Below are 13,159 nucleotides of genomic sequence, written 5' to 3' on the forward strand. Positions count from 1 at the left end.
ACCTGGGGAGTTCATCTTTCACTGTCCTATCTTTTTGCCTTTTCATACTGTGCATGGGGTTCTCAAGGCAAGAATACTGAAGTGGTTTGCCATTGCCTTCTCCAGTGGACCACGTTTTGTCAGAACTCTCCTTCATGACCCATCCATCTTGGGTGGCCCTACACGGCATGACTCATAGTTTCATTGTTACACAAGGCTGTGGTCCATGTGATCAGTTTGATTAGTTTTCTGTGACGGTGGTTTTCATTCTGTCTGCCCTCTGATGGAGGATAAAACCTTATAGAAGTTTCCTGATGGGAGAGACTGAGTGTAGGGTAAACTGGGCCTTGTTATGATGGGTGGGGCCATGCTTAGTAAATTTTCAGTCCAATTTTGTTGATAATCTATGATAGTTTTCTGTCGCCAAACTATGGTAGTGGTAATGAAGGTAATGGTGACCTCCTTCAAAAGGTCTTGTGCAGGCACTATTCAGTGCCCCTGACCCTGCAGCAGGCCACCTCCAACCCGCATCTCCACCGGAGCCTCCTGGACACTCATGGGAAAGTCTTGGTCAGTCTCTCGTGGGGTCACTGCTCCTTTCTTCTGGGTCCTGGTGCACACAAGGTTTTGTTTGTGCCCTCCAAGGGTCTGTTTCCCCAGTCCTGTGGAAGTTCTGTAATCAAATCCCACTGGCCTCCAAAGTCAGATTCCCTGGGGGTTCTCAGTCCCTTTGTCAGATCCCCAGGTTGCGAAATCTGTTGTGTGTCCTAGAACTTTCTTAATAGTGCGAAAATTTCTTTGGTATAATTTTTCTGCAGTTTCTGGGTCGTCTGCTCAGCGGCTTTATGGTGGGGCTAATGGCAACCTCCTCTAAGAGGGCTTGTGTTGCATGCTCCATGACCCTGGTCTGCTGCAGCCAGAGCCCCGCCCCCAGGGCAGGCCACTGCTGACCCATGCCTCTGCAGGAGACACTCAGAGGCAGGTCTGGCTGGCTGTGGGGTCTCTGGGTCCTGGTTGCACACAAGGTTTTGTTTGAGCCCTCCGAGCGTCTCTGGCAGGTATGGGTTTGATCCTAAATGCAACTTTGCCCCTCCTACTGTCTTGTTGGGGCTTCTCTTCTGCCCTTGCTGTGGGGTATCTTTTTTTGGTGGGATCCAACATTCTCCTGTCGATGGTTGTTCAACAGCAAGTTGCAGTTTTGGAGTTAAGCACTTGCCTCTCAGGTGTCATCCGTGGCCAAAATGGCAGAATGCCCAGCTCCACCCACCCCAGATGGTCTAAGTCAGACTCTGCACTTTAACTAGACCCCCAGGTTATATGTGTGCACTTGGACGTTTGAGAGCCTCTGATCTAAATCAGTGACAGTACTCTTGCTACCGATTCTATTCTTGGCTTGCCTAATCCTGCTGCATCCAGGATTGTTAATCTGAGGGACCTGGATCCTTCTAGGGGTGGAAGTCTAAGGATGGGCCCTAGGACTCTGTAAGATTCTGGGACCTTCTGCATATCTGTTTATTTCCATCAGTAATGCAGTGCCTTTGAAAGGATGGCCTCATCAGCAACACTTGGGAACTTGTTAGCAATGAAAGTGGGGGTGGGGAGAGGACAGCAGTGTTTGTTTGAACAAGCCCTCTTGTGATCCTGATGTCAGAAATTTGAGAACCACTGAATTAGAGGGGAAGGCAAAGAGACGGTCAGGCCAATTCTGCATCGTGGTTTGGGCAGGAGGGTGATGCTGGCTTGAACTGAGACCACCACTGTGGGAACTGGTTGGAGGAGTGAAGTGAGAACGAGATGATGGATTGAGTCTGGATATATTGAAATCGATGTTATTGACTAATTTCAAGTGTTTATTGAACAATTTTCTATCTGTATGTTCAGCCTAGTCTAAAGGTTAAGAAAAAGGGCTTTATAGTCAAACTTGAATTTTTTGAGAACTGGTAAAAGTAAATCCAACTTTACATAATGTTTAAGAGAACTGTTTTTAACACACTAATTTTATATAAAGTTAAAAAGTCACCAGTGGATAGCCAACAGTATATGATTACTATGTGATATACCTGTGTCTGTTTTGGTCTCAGGGAATGGACTAAATCAACAATTTATTAAAGGCAGTTTTTTTAAATACATTTATTAACCAATGTTAACACATTAAATGAGTCTATATATTGCTAGTCAGAGCAGCTTACAAAATGCCAGAATGCATCGAAGAACTGGACAGCCACAATGAGTAATTACAATGTGCATAGTGGCTAAGCTCAACACCTTGATATAGCTTTATGATTTGCAGAAAATTTTTAATAATGATTCCTAAACAATCAATTGTAATTTTACCTAAAACTTTTACAAAACCAGGCCACAATCTTTTTTTAATTTTGTTTTTTTTTTTAAACACACAGTTTTCACGCTGTAGTAACTTGGAAATGTGCAACCGTGTCAACGGAGACAAAAAAGCCAAAGTAACACGAGTCTTACTTTCATGCAGCTATCGGTAAATAGTACACACTCTGGAATGATTTCACACCAAAAATAGTTCCACAATAACTTGCTCTCATAGGGGTGGATCGAAGTTTTAAAACTTGGAAAACAATCAGAGAAGGTAAGTGTTCTCAGTTACGTCGTCTAGACCAGACCACGGCACAGTGGCGACGTTGACCAATCACACAGCAACGAGGAGGGACCGAGAATGCCACGTGCCTGCGTAGTTCAGGGACGGTGTTGACGTGTGGCTACCAGACAGGTCCTCCAAGCCATTGGGCACCACTGGGCAGTAGCTTGTCGATTAACTTGTGTCACCACCATCTGCAACAGCATCAGGACTGGGTAGGTGATGATTTCACAGAAGACTGGGGTACATTTTTGTCTTTAGAGTGACCCTGACAAACCTGGAGAAAACTTTTTGAAAGGTTTTTTCTCCTGATTCTCTCACTTACATTGTGTGTAATTGCTTTAATAAATATCAAAGGTGTAAATAAATATTTACAAATTATTTCTCTAACCTTAAAAATAACTAAATGATAAATGGGAATTTGACTTGGTCTAAGATCAGTCTTTGAAAAAACATAAATTGTGAGGGTTTGTTTTTTTAAAAAATTAAGGTTTCCTGGCTGTATTTTATATATCTATGTATAAAAAAATTATTTAACTATCGATCCATTCCTATTGGTAATGCTTCTTAATCCAGACATTCCGCAAAATACAGACTTTTTACAAATCACGGCATCTTTAATACAAGAAAATTAACATGCATTATTCTTCATTCTGTGTACAGTGATGGAGTTCATTAGTAGGTAATGATCCATTACTACAAACATAACGGCTTCTGTGAAACTTAAGTGCTTTCTTTCCTTTCAGTATTAACTTACAACAGAAGAGGTGACACCAGATAGTAGGCAATCAGATGACACTTGGGGAGGGAAGGGAAGCATTAAAGAAATCTGTATGCCTCATCTATAATTTTATGTATGGATAAAGGTAGTTTTTGGCTTTTTATTTTTGTTGTTTATTTTGTTACAAGCACTCATGTTAGGACAAAGATGAAATGTGCAAACTTTAAAATTTAAATATTCATTTTCTCTAAGATCCAGCTCAGTAAAAGATTACCCCAGTTCCCTGCAATTTTAAACTACAAGATCAAAGCTAATAATTTGTTATAAAAGTTATATATTGAAAAGAAATAATGAAAAACACAATTGGGAAATATTTAAGAAAAAATATGCAGGACTAGCACCTGCTGTGTCAACCCTGTTCCCTAAATTCAATCATATACCCACTGGCATAACCAACAGATAATGCCTTTAAACAGTAAAGTAAGCTGAACAAAACCAGCTCAACAAGGTTAAGAAATAAATTTCACATCAAGGTAGTATGTTTTATTTCTGAAACAGTTCCGTAGTTCTTACATTCAGATCTATTTTAAATGTTTCTTTGTTAAACTCACTTGTAATTCACCTGTTTTTTAAAGATCTGTTGTTTAAAGGTTAAAATCTCTGTAAAACCTAAAAATGTTTTAAAATTTGCTGAAAATGCAACAAACTCTCAATTAAAATTTATTTAAAATAATACCCTCCACTGATGTTACTTTTACCCCCTGAAAAACTCCAGAGGAGCGTTAACAAAAGATTTAAACTACTGTGCAAAATTTCTTCACGAAAAGTGTTTAAAGGCTGGTGCAAAATGGGAAGCAAATTCTAAACAATTTTGGCTTCTTGGAAACAAAAACCGCTGTGTCTGAGAGGAATAGTCGTCAGTGATTCTCCAGGAAGAGCCAGCCTTCATCTTTTCCGGCGACAGGTGCGCTTGTGCTCCGCGTGCCAGTGCTCCTGCTGACACTTGATGGAGCAGTACGACGTGTTCCAGCAGCAGTGGTACATGGCCTCCTCCTCACAGTTGTAGCACTGCAGCAAGAAACCGTGACCAGCAGGTAAACGACACTGGGTACAACTACAGACTTTAAAACTGTGCTTTCAAAGATCTTTCTGACTCAAGTGTAAACTAGGATCACCAAGAACATCAGAACACGGTTTCTGTCCTGAGCAGGACAGTAGGGAAACAATGGGATGACTGAGGCTCAGCATGCCGTCATTATCAGCACACTCAAGCTTACTCGGCACATCAACTTCTTCCATCTGTACCAGGTCATTAACGGCAGCAGCACACAAGCATAAGTAATTTCTCTTTTCCTAAAAAGGTCTGAAGGTTCTGCAAAGATGACGGAGCAGCAGCACAATGACTCCTCCCCACCCCCCCGCCCCCCACACACAACAGCTCTGCTGCACAATCTAGAGGGACTGCTTTGGAACTCTGAGGTCTGGGGAAGGGTGGAACAATAAGGTACAGTCACTCTGGTCATTTTGGCTCTTAGCACTGAGACAGCTACCTCTTCCCCACCTGCAGCCCCAGATGGCTGTGCATGGAGCCCCCTGGCAGGTGTCCTGCAGACTGCTGCTTCTGGTTACAGCTGGGCGGGCCACTGTATTAGCAGTTGCACCCCTCCCCCACCCACCACAAGTCCTCCCTCTGAAGTGGCTTCCCTTTTGCAAGCCACTCAAAATCAATTGCACATATGGGGGGAATTAGGAAGTCAATGTGCAAACCCAAGGAGAGGCTTAGAAAAGACCTAAGAAGACATTTAATTTACACCTCAGTCTGATCCTGGGAACAGCCATAACAATCAAAGAAACAGCAACAGCAAACTATGATAAAGGGGAGAAAAGGAGTTCCAGTTACCGTATTATTAGACTCAAATGTTTAGTGTTCAACAAGAAAAGTCACAAGGCATACAAAGAAGCAGGAAGTATGACCGTTCAAAGGAAAAAGAATCAACAAACTGTCCATGTAAATATACTAGACAAAGACTTTAAAACACCTATTAAAGAAGTGCAAAGAACTAAAGGAAGACATGGAGAAAGTCAAGAAAATGATGTATGAGCAAACTGAAAATATCAATAAAAAGATATTGATGGAAACCAAAAACCAGACTTGCAGCTGAGAAGCCCGTTAACTGAAGTGAAAAATGACTGGAGGGATTCAAAGGCAGATGTGAGCCCAAGACGACAGGTCAATGGAGATTAACAAGACGGGGAGAAGACTATGGAAGAGCAGACAGCCTAAGAAGGCCCACAGGGCACCTCCTTGGTGAACTGTCAGATCTAACGTTAGAGACCAGTGAGATGTTACTTTTATAAAGCAAAAGTAATCAATTTAATGTACAGTGCAGTAAAATCTGAAAATCCTTAGTTTGCTATTACGATATTTACAATTTTATAAGTTAATATCACCTATCAGGGCCAGCCCACTTATCAAAAAAAAATACCTGCATAGATGGAAAAGTTGTATAAATTATATATATGTCCCAAAGTATCATAATCTCAATGTAACAAAATAATATTGAGCAAATATTGAGAAATGTGGGATCTGGAGTTAAAATACAGTTTAAATTAATTAAAGTTGACAGTTTCACATTAGACTGCATTTCAGGATTTTACATACGCCATATAGGTCTTTCTGAATTAATTTTATCAAACCTATGGTATTTTGTTTTCATAAATCAGATTCTAAGAAAATAGTGGTATTTACCCACTGCTTCTTCTTGGTCTGAGAAATTAGTTGTTTGTGCTGTGTTGCTAGCTTCTTGATTTCCTCTACAAATTCTTCTTTACACTTTTCCTTTACTTGCTTACATTTTCTGTCCATCTCACCCTGCATATTGGCTACAGCTTTATTTACAGCTTGTCTTTTTTCTTCTTCCATTTCAGAACGCAGCTGAGATGAAAAAAAAGTTAACCCACAGTACGTCAGCGCATAATTTACACAAACGATTAAGCAAAACCTTAATACAGTTTCTACTTAACTGATGTACCTCTTCCCTTTATTTCATTAAGGGCTATAAAATATTTAGGTGAGAAAAGTACCTGTTATTTAAAATATTATAAAAAGATGTTTTACTTCTTGTTTTAAAGAGCTGCTACCTGGTTGATGCCTAAGTAACGTAAAACCACAACAGGAAGACTATTCACCTAACCCACCCGTGTGTCTGAAGGCAGCGCTGGCACTGAGGGCTGTGTTACCTTTTCTAGAGCTTCTCGTACAACTCTTTCAGTTTCTCGCTTGTGATCAGACTTCATTCGGTCTTTAAAGTCATTGAAAATTTTGGTGTACTTGTCATGGCACATGCTTTGACACACTCCATCACTGGTGGTCTGGGTGCTTCGATGCAGCATTCTTGGGGAAGAGGCACTTAACTTCTTGGTCTGAGTTGACACAGAAACTTTTTCGATTGGCTGAGGCATCGTTGGGATTTCCTGGCTGGAACTTACAGCTTCCGTTTCAGGCTCTGGTTCCTAAAGGATAAGGGAAGTGCCACAGAATTTACTAGTTCAAAAGCAAGCTCGATCCGAAAAAAAACAGTGATACGAACAGCCATACAACTTGTTTAAACAATCATGTAAGAAAATGGAAAATTCTTTTGTGTATTTGACCACAATTCAAAAAAAAAAAAAAATTAAAACACATGCAATTTATAGGTATAATCATTCTACAGGAACTTCATTTACAATTCCATTAAATACTAATATTATGGTGTTTCCTTTCAAAGGAGACTAAACAAAAAGTTTTACCGTGTAAGATCGTTAGAATTTATCGTTATTTCTTTGCATGAGATTCATAAACAAATACCCTAAATCACCCCTCACTGAGTATGTGGTAATACTGTGCCCTGGTTTTAAAATGTACCTGGATTATAGAATTGTAAAAGCCTGAACTTAGCCATAGTTTCTTTCAGTTTTCAAATGCTGGTCTCATTGATCTGCTGGATAAACACTAAAAATTGTTTTTTATTAGTGCCATGAGAAAATACCAGTGTTCCCAGACAGTGCAGCAAAAGGCTGTCCCACTTAGCCAGACTGCTTAACTGGATGCTCCCGTGTGTTACTCTAGTGACAGGGCAGCAGGCAGTCTGGGTCCAACTTAGTTGCTATCCTGGGACTGATGGCAATCCTTTTTGCAAGTTACCTGTCAGAAGCACTGCCTGGATCACAACTGTGAAAGTATTTCCTGTTTCACTTGTCACCTGGACACTGCAAGGTGGGCAACTTACTTCTTTTTTGGGTTCCACACTTTGATTACGTCGTCCTTTCTTTGCTCTTGGTTCTTGGGTGACCTTTAGCTGTGGACATCATAAAAGTAACAGCACGTTACTCCTGACACCACAAAACACTTCTCTGCTGGAAGACTAGCCATGAACCCACAGGGGAAAGGTGGGCACCTGCTGTGTCCCTCTCACATAAGTTCTTTCAAGACCACATGATTGGCCCTCACTGAATGATTCGCTCTTTCACTGTGCTGGTCGAATCGGGATGAGTGGTGGTGGCTTCTGTGAACTAGGACTGTTTCTGGTTTGTTTCACAGAGCACTTGACAAATGTTGTGTGAGTGTGAAAGGAGGAAGTCACAACCTGCTCATTCCATGCCAGTGCGCCCTGACACCCGCACCTCTGAACACAGCTGACAGGTTCTCACTGGCGCCCTTACCTGCTCATTGCTGGTGGAGGAGATGCTGGACTCTGCCTCCTCCTCCCCTCGGTCCTCATTCTTGGACTTCCAAAACCTCCCTTCGCGGAGGAAGCGCTGGTGTAGCTCCAGTTCGTCACAGGCCTTCTTCCACCCCATACTGCGCTTAACATGCAGCCGGTGAACATTGACTGTGATGTCCTGTATGTTCTCAGAAGGAATCCAGGCCCTGAAAAGGGATGGTTAGAAGTTTCCCAAATGGCAGAAACTCTGTGTATTGTAAAGCACAGTTTGTGACTTGAATAAAAACTTTTACCAAGTAGAAAAAAGGTGAATTGACTTGTTTTTCACAGTCATCAAAGTAAAGTCCTCAGGGTGAGAATGACTCATAAGCCTTTTTTAAAGTGTTCAATATCTCATTGTTTTGAATGCTACAAATTATTCAAAATCTAGCTATTGCATGTTAGAACTATAGAAAGTCAAAGTCACTCAGTTGTTTCTGACTCTTTGCAACTCCGGACTATATAGTCCATGGAATTCTCCAGGCCAGAATACTGGAGTGGGTAGCCTTTCCCTTCTCAGGGGATCTTCCCAACCCAGGGATCGAACCCAGGTCTCCTGCATTGCAGGCGGATTCTTTACCAGCTGAGCCACAAGGGAAGCCCAAGAATATTGGAGTGGGTAGCCTATCCCTTCTCCAGTGGATCTTCCTGACCAAGCAATTGAACTGGGGTCTCCTGCACTGCAGGTGGATTCTTTACCAGCTGAGCTACCAGGGAAGCTATAGAGTCATTTATAAATGCCCAGAAATGTTCATGACACAGTTACATATAAAATGAGGTCATCACATCCCTATTCATTAGATGGGCCATGACTAACAAGTGGGAAAGTGTATACCATTCTGCAACCAAGCACTCAGTTGTGAACCCACAGCTGATCTACAACTACATTTGGTTCTATTGGGAAGAAAGCTAGAATAGAAACTGAAGAAAATCTTCCTGGATACTAATCACTTACTGGCCTTAGTCTCCCACTGCAGTGCTGCATCCACTCACCTGGGGCTGACCATTGGCCCGTGAAAGCACCACAGAGCGTACAGTCCTAGGACTGTTCCTGCCTCATCTGACAGCTGGTGGAGATGTTGCCCAGATGGGCTTAAGGTAAGCTATTACTTAGCAGCTGGGGTCCCAGCTGGGGAACCCAGCGAGGGTCCTAATGGTTAGGTTTCCTAAGAATTACGCTAGCACATCTACATGCATTGCCACTGCCCTGAACTGAGAAACAAGGAGGAGCAATGCAGCGTATACAGTCTAGGTGACTCTGGACACGAGGAGAGAGGGATGTCACCAGTGAGAGGATATGAGGTGGGATATAGCACTAGGAATAAACCAGGATTTACTGTTTCCAGTCTTACTATGGAGTTACAGAAATACTAGACCTGAAACTGTTCTGAAGGCATCAGAGAATCCTAGCATATATGCCTAACGTTATAAACATAGACTTCTAACTTGCTTGCATAAACTATTTACTTTAGAATTTAAAACCACATTTTAAATATACAATAATCCATATGGTTACATGCTAATGACAGCTAAAAATTGTTAAATTTGAACTTATTTATAAATATTACATTAACAGTGTCATCTGAGTGCTATATTAGAAACCAAAGTAAACTACAAGTGAGGAAAAGTGCAAATACAATTTTGCTTGTGGAAGAGTTCTTTGCCGTTAAATCCTGTATTCTTATTTACTCTTTTAAAAAACTGTTAAAACACTTTTTAAAAGCAGTATGTTTTTGAGGGGGATTTCCATCATAAGCAGTGCTGACTACCTAGGAGAGAATTTTATCCTGTTAAACTATGTATCCCTTGGATTTAATAAAACTGAATGAATATTCTTAATGTGAGACCTTATTAAGTCTCAATGCAATTCATACAAAATATCTATTCTCTCAATCATCTCCATTACTATAGATAATCAGGTTTCAAGTTTGAGACATGCAGTCTGATCTACACTATAAAAGGCAAACAGAACACACCCCACAATTTAAATAAAAAGAGAGAAAATTGGATCTGGCTATACCTACACATCTGTCAATCCGAATTCAGAATTTTCTGAATCTGTGCACAATAAGATGGGCTGCGATCTGACAGGATGTGCCCCTTCTTTCTTGCCTGTGCCATCCACCCTCCAACCACAGGCAGCGCGAAGAGTCGGCGCTGCAGACATGCATGCCCACAGACCTGCTCACCAGGACAAAGCATCACAACCTGCTCTGTGCTTGGGAGGCAGCAGCAGGCTCTGGTTTGAACATATGGAGGGATAGTCCATAATCACGTCTCTACCTTTTCTTTCTCCACTAGGTGCAGAGATATGAGGAACCAGCTAAAGAGTATCTACTATATTTATTCATGGTGATCTCTGCATAACAATTCTTCACTTTTCTAAATTAACCGTTAATGAAATTCAAAACACTAAGTCAAAGTTCTTCCCTCATACCCATTCTTAGATCACAAGACCCACACTCTCCTATACTCCCGAGCTGATTATTTTTGTCTATGACTCTGACAGAACCTTGAACAGTTGGTAGAAACTCCCACAAGGACAATACAATTCTGTGAAAGGGACCATCCTGAGAAGCTCTCCACTTAATTCCCACCACTGACACCATTCTGAGTTCACCCTTCTAAATGCTGCTACTGAAACTGTCCCATTAAGATGCCCAGTCAAGTTATATGCTGGTTTGTTTTTTAATTTAAAATACACTTCACATTGTTCCTGATGGCAAAGTACCCAGAGCACGGGGAACTGCAGGCCTGGGTCCACCTCAGGGCTCCTGAAGGCCCAGGGTGATGGTGGCTCGCAGGTCATGATTACCTCTGGTGATGGTGACCGAAGAAGCGGACGTCGACCTGGTTGTCCTCTTTCTGCATGACTTTGGCCGGCCAGAATCCAAAGCCTTTCATCTTAGCCCAGACCAGCTCATGATTAGGTATCTGGAAATAAAACACTTTATCTTGTCATATTACTTGTAAAGTATTAAATAGAAGTATATCATTAATACTGACCTACTTAGGTATAATATTTGCAATACTTCTTTTGTAAGTCCTAAACACACAGAATGTACCCCCACCCCAGGACTGATTGATTTTTGCCTCCAAGAAACACACCAAAATATTAAAATTTCCATAAGCAATGTGGAGTGAAAAGAATCTCCTGACAGCCCATGGAACTCTGGAAGGAAACCAAGACCCATGTGAGTACCAAAGGCAAAGTGAAAACCCTAACTTTGTTTCATGAAATATAGTCCAACCCTGGAAGCTTGTAAGAAATGGGAGATTTTCAGGCCCTCCTCCCAACCTACTAAGTCAGAGATGCAGATTTTTATGAGACCGTCAGGTGCCTGAAGAGCACTGTAATGTCTCAGGAAGTGGGAGCTCTCAGGCAGGCTCTTATACCCTAGTGGTGGGGAGAGGAGAAACCATTGGCACTAACATGTCATTCTAGGGGAAATCACACAGCTATACATAAAGACTTAGATTTCTTGTGAGATAATGAAATTTTTTATTTATTAAGGGATTTGATGTTTATTCCTAAAGTTCTCATTTTAAAGTCAGAAATGGATACTGATCCCACGTTGTTTTTTTCCTATGTTTCAGTTTTCTATACTCATTAAAACCATGATATGAAGAGAAATATTTAGAAGGATTATAATCTTAAACCAAACTGGAATAAACTTCCTTAGAGCAGTACATCAGAGACATTGAAGAGGTTTAAAAAAAAAAAAAGAAAATCTCAAAATTTCACATACACAAGGATAGCAGAACCAATTGTCAGGACGAGCATTTGATAAATAGAAGCAATTCTTACAAAGCTGTAGTTCATCCAGCTGAAAAAGAAAAGTAACTGTTTAGCCGCCATAAAATAAATGCACACACAAAACTAGAGAGAGGCACGTAAAGCAGCATTCTCTTTCGTGTTTCCAGTCTTCAACTCTAAGCTTCAAAGCTGAGTTCGCCAATGCCACTTTCTTGTCCGAACCTCCCAAGAGGGCCCAGAGTACACTCGGAAGAAAAGACTGATTCCTCAGGGAGCACTGCATCTGCCCTTGGCTCCCCAGCCTCACCGGTACCTTCCAGTTCAGCACACAGATGAAAGGCTATTTCCCCAGAAATGTCTTCTTGAGATGCCCACAGAAAATACCCACTACCAATAAAAGCAGCCCTTACTCTGCCTCATTCTCCATTTTAGTTCTGTTTTCTTTCACATTTTCTGTAACTTTTGTAAAGAAACTAATTTGTCTCTCCTTTTCCTGAGTCTCCTTCCTCAGAACACAGCTGTATGAGCAGGAAGCCAGCATCCTGACCCCTATTTCATTCCTAACACAGCACATAGCACACACTCAATAAACATGTTTAATGAATGGAAAAGTCATATCATAAATGGAATAAAGAAACAAAACTTTTTATATAAATTGAGACACTTTTGCAAAGATAATATGGTTACAGATGAATGTTTTAAATAAGAAAGGCCACCCAAAAAAATATTTCCTAAATATATATTTCATATATTGTTAATTATGAATGCTGATGTTGGGTTGCTTTTTTGCCTGTGTAGTGTAGTAAGAACTCATATTTGTATCTTTCATTCAAAGAGGGTAACATTTATTGAGTGCCTGCCCAGTGCAACACATTTACATGCAGTCATGTTAACTAATTCACTTTAGAGTAGTTAAGGAGAACAATTTCCTCTTGTTCTCACTAGAAGTTACTTAGTAACTAAGTCTAATTCCCAGAATTAGAGTCTCTGAGAACAGTTCTGCCAGAATTCTAGCCTCTCCCCCCGCCCCCGTCTCTCTGTTTGCATTATATACCATGTATGTCAAACATGGAAATACGATTATATTTAAAGAAATGGCAACATTAAAATGTACATATCAGAATGGAATTCTAAAACAGGTTAATGTAGGAAACAGCAAGCATTCAGGTGCTAGGTGTGGACAGTACCTCATGGCAGGTGTCTTTATAGAGCATCCGTGCTATGTCCGCTTGCTCGCTGTCTGCTGCAATTATAAAGACAGATATCTATCACCAGTAATCCCAGGACTGCCAGGAAACACAAGACTGCCAAAATTCATATAGCCATTTAAATTTTCTTTCAGTTTAACAAAA

The 13,159-nt window shown here is 41.0% G+C and overlaps 1 protein-coding gene across 6 annotated transcripts in view; it reads right to left on the minus strand.

Annotated features, from left to right (window-relative positions):
• Window positions 1-2,152: 2,152 nt before the first annotated feature.
• Window positions 2,153-13,159, minus strand: part of ZMYND11 (zinc finger MYND-type containing 11) — a 73,984-nt gene continuing 62,977 nt past the window's right edge. For 5 of the 6 annotated variants that reach the window (XM_068987341.1, XM_068987343.1, XM_068987339.1 and 2 more), the window contains 8 exons: window positions 12,995-13,050; window positions 11,800-11,877; window positions 10,866-10,984; window positions 8,010-8,217; window positions 7,577-7,645; window positions 6,549-6,821; window positions 6,058-6,243; window positions 2,153-4,376 (listed from right to left, as the gene is read on the minus strand). In XM_068987341.1, the coding sequence (XP_068843442.1) occupies window positions 4,254-4,376; window positions 6,058-6,243; window positions 6,549-6,821; window positions 7,577-7,645; window positions 8,010-8,217; window positions 10,866-10,984; window positions 11,800-11,877; window positions 12,995-13,050 (1,112 nt within the window). In that variant the 3' untranslated portion in view covers window positions 2,153-4,253. The remainder of the gene's footprint in view (window positions 4,377-6,057; window positions 6,244-6,548; window positions 6,822-7,576; window positions 7,646-8,009; window positions 8,218-10,865; window positions 10,985-11,799; window positions 11,878-12,994; window positions 13,051-13,159) is intronic. The other variant, XM_068987342.1, reaches the window with a different exon arrangement.

Source organism: Capricornis sumatraensis, chromosome 15 (genome assembly GCF_032405125.1).
Source record: "Capricornis sumatraensis isolate serow.1 chromosome 15, serow.2, whole genome shotgun sequence".
Lineage (NCBI taxonomy): Eukaryota > Metazoa > Chordata > Mammalia > Artiodactyla > Bovidae > Capricornis > Capricornis sumatraensis.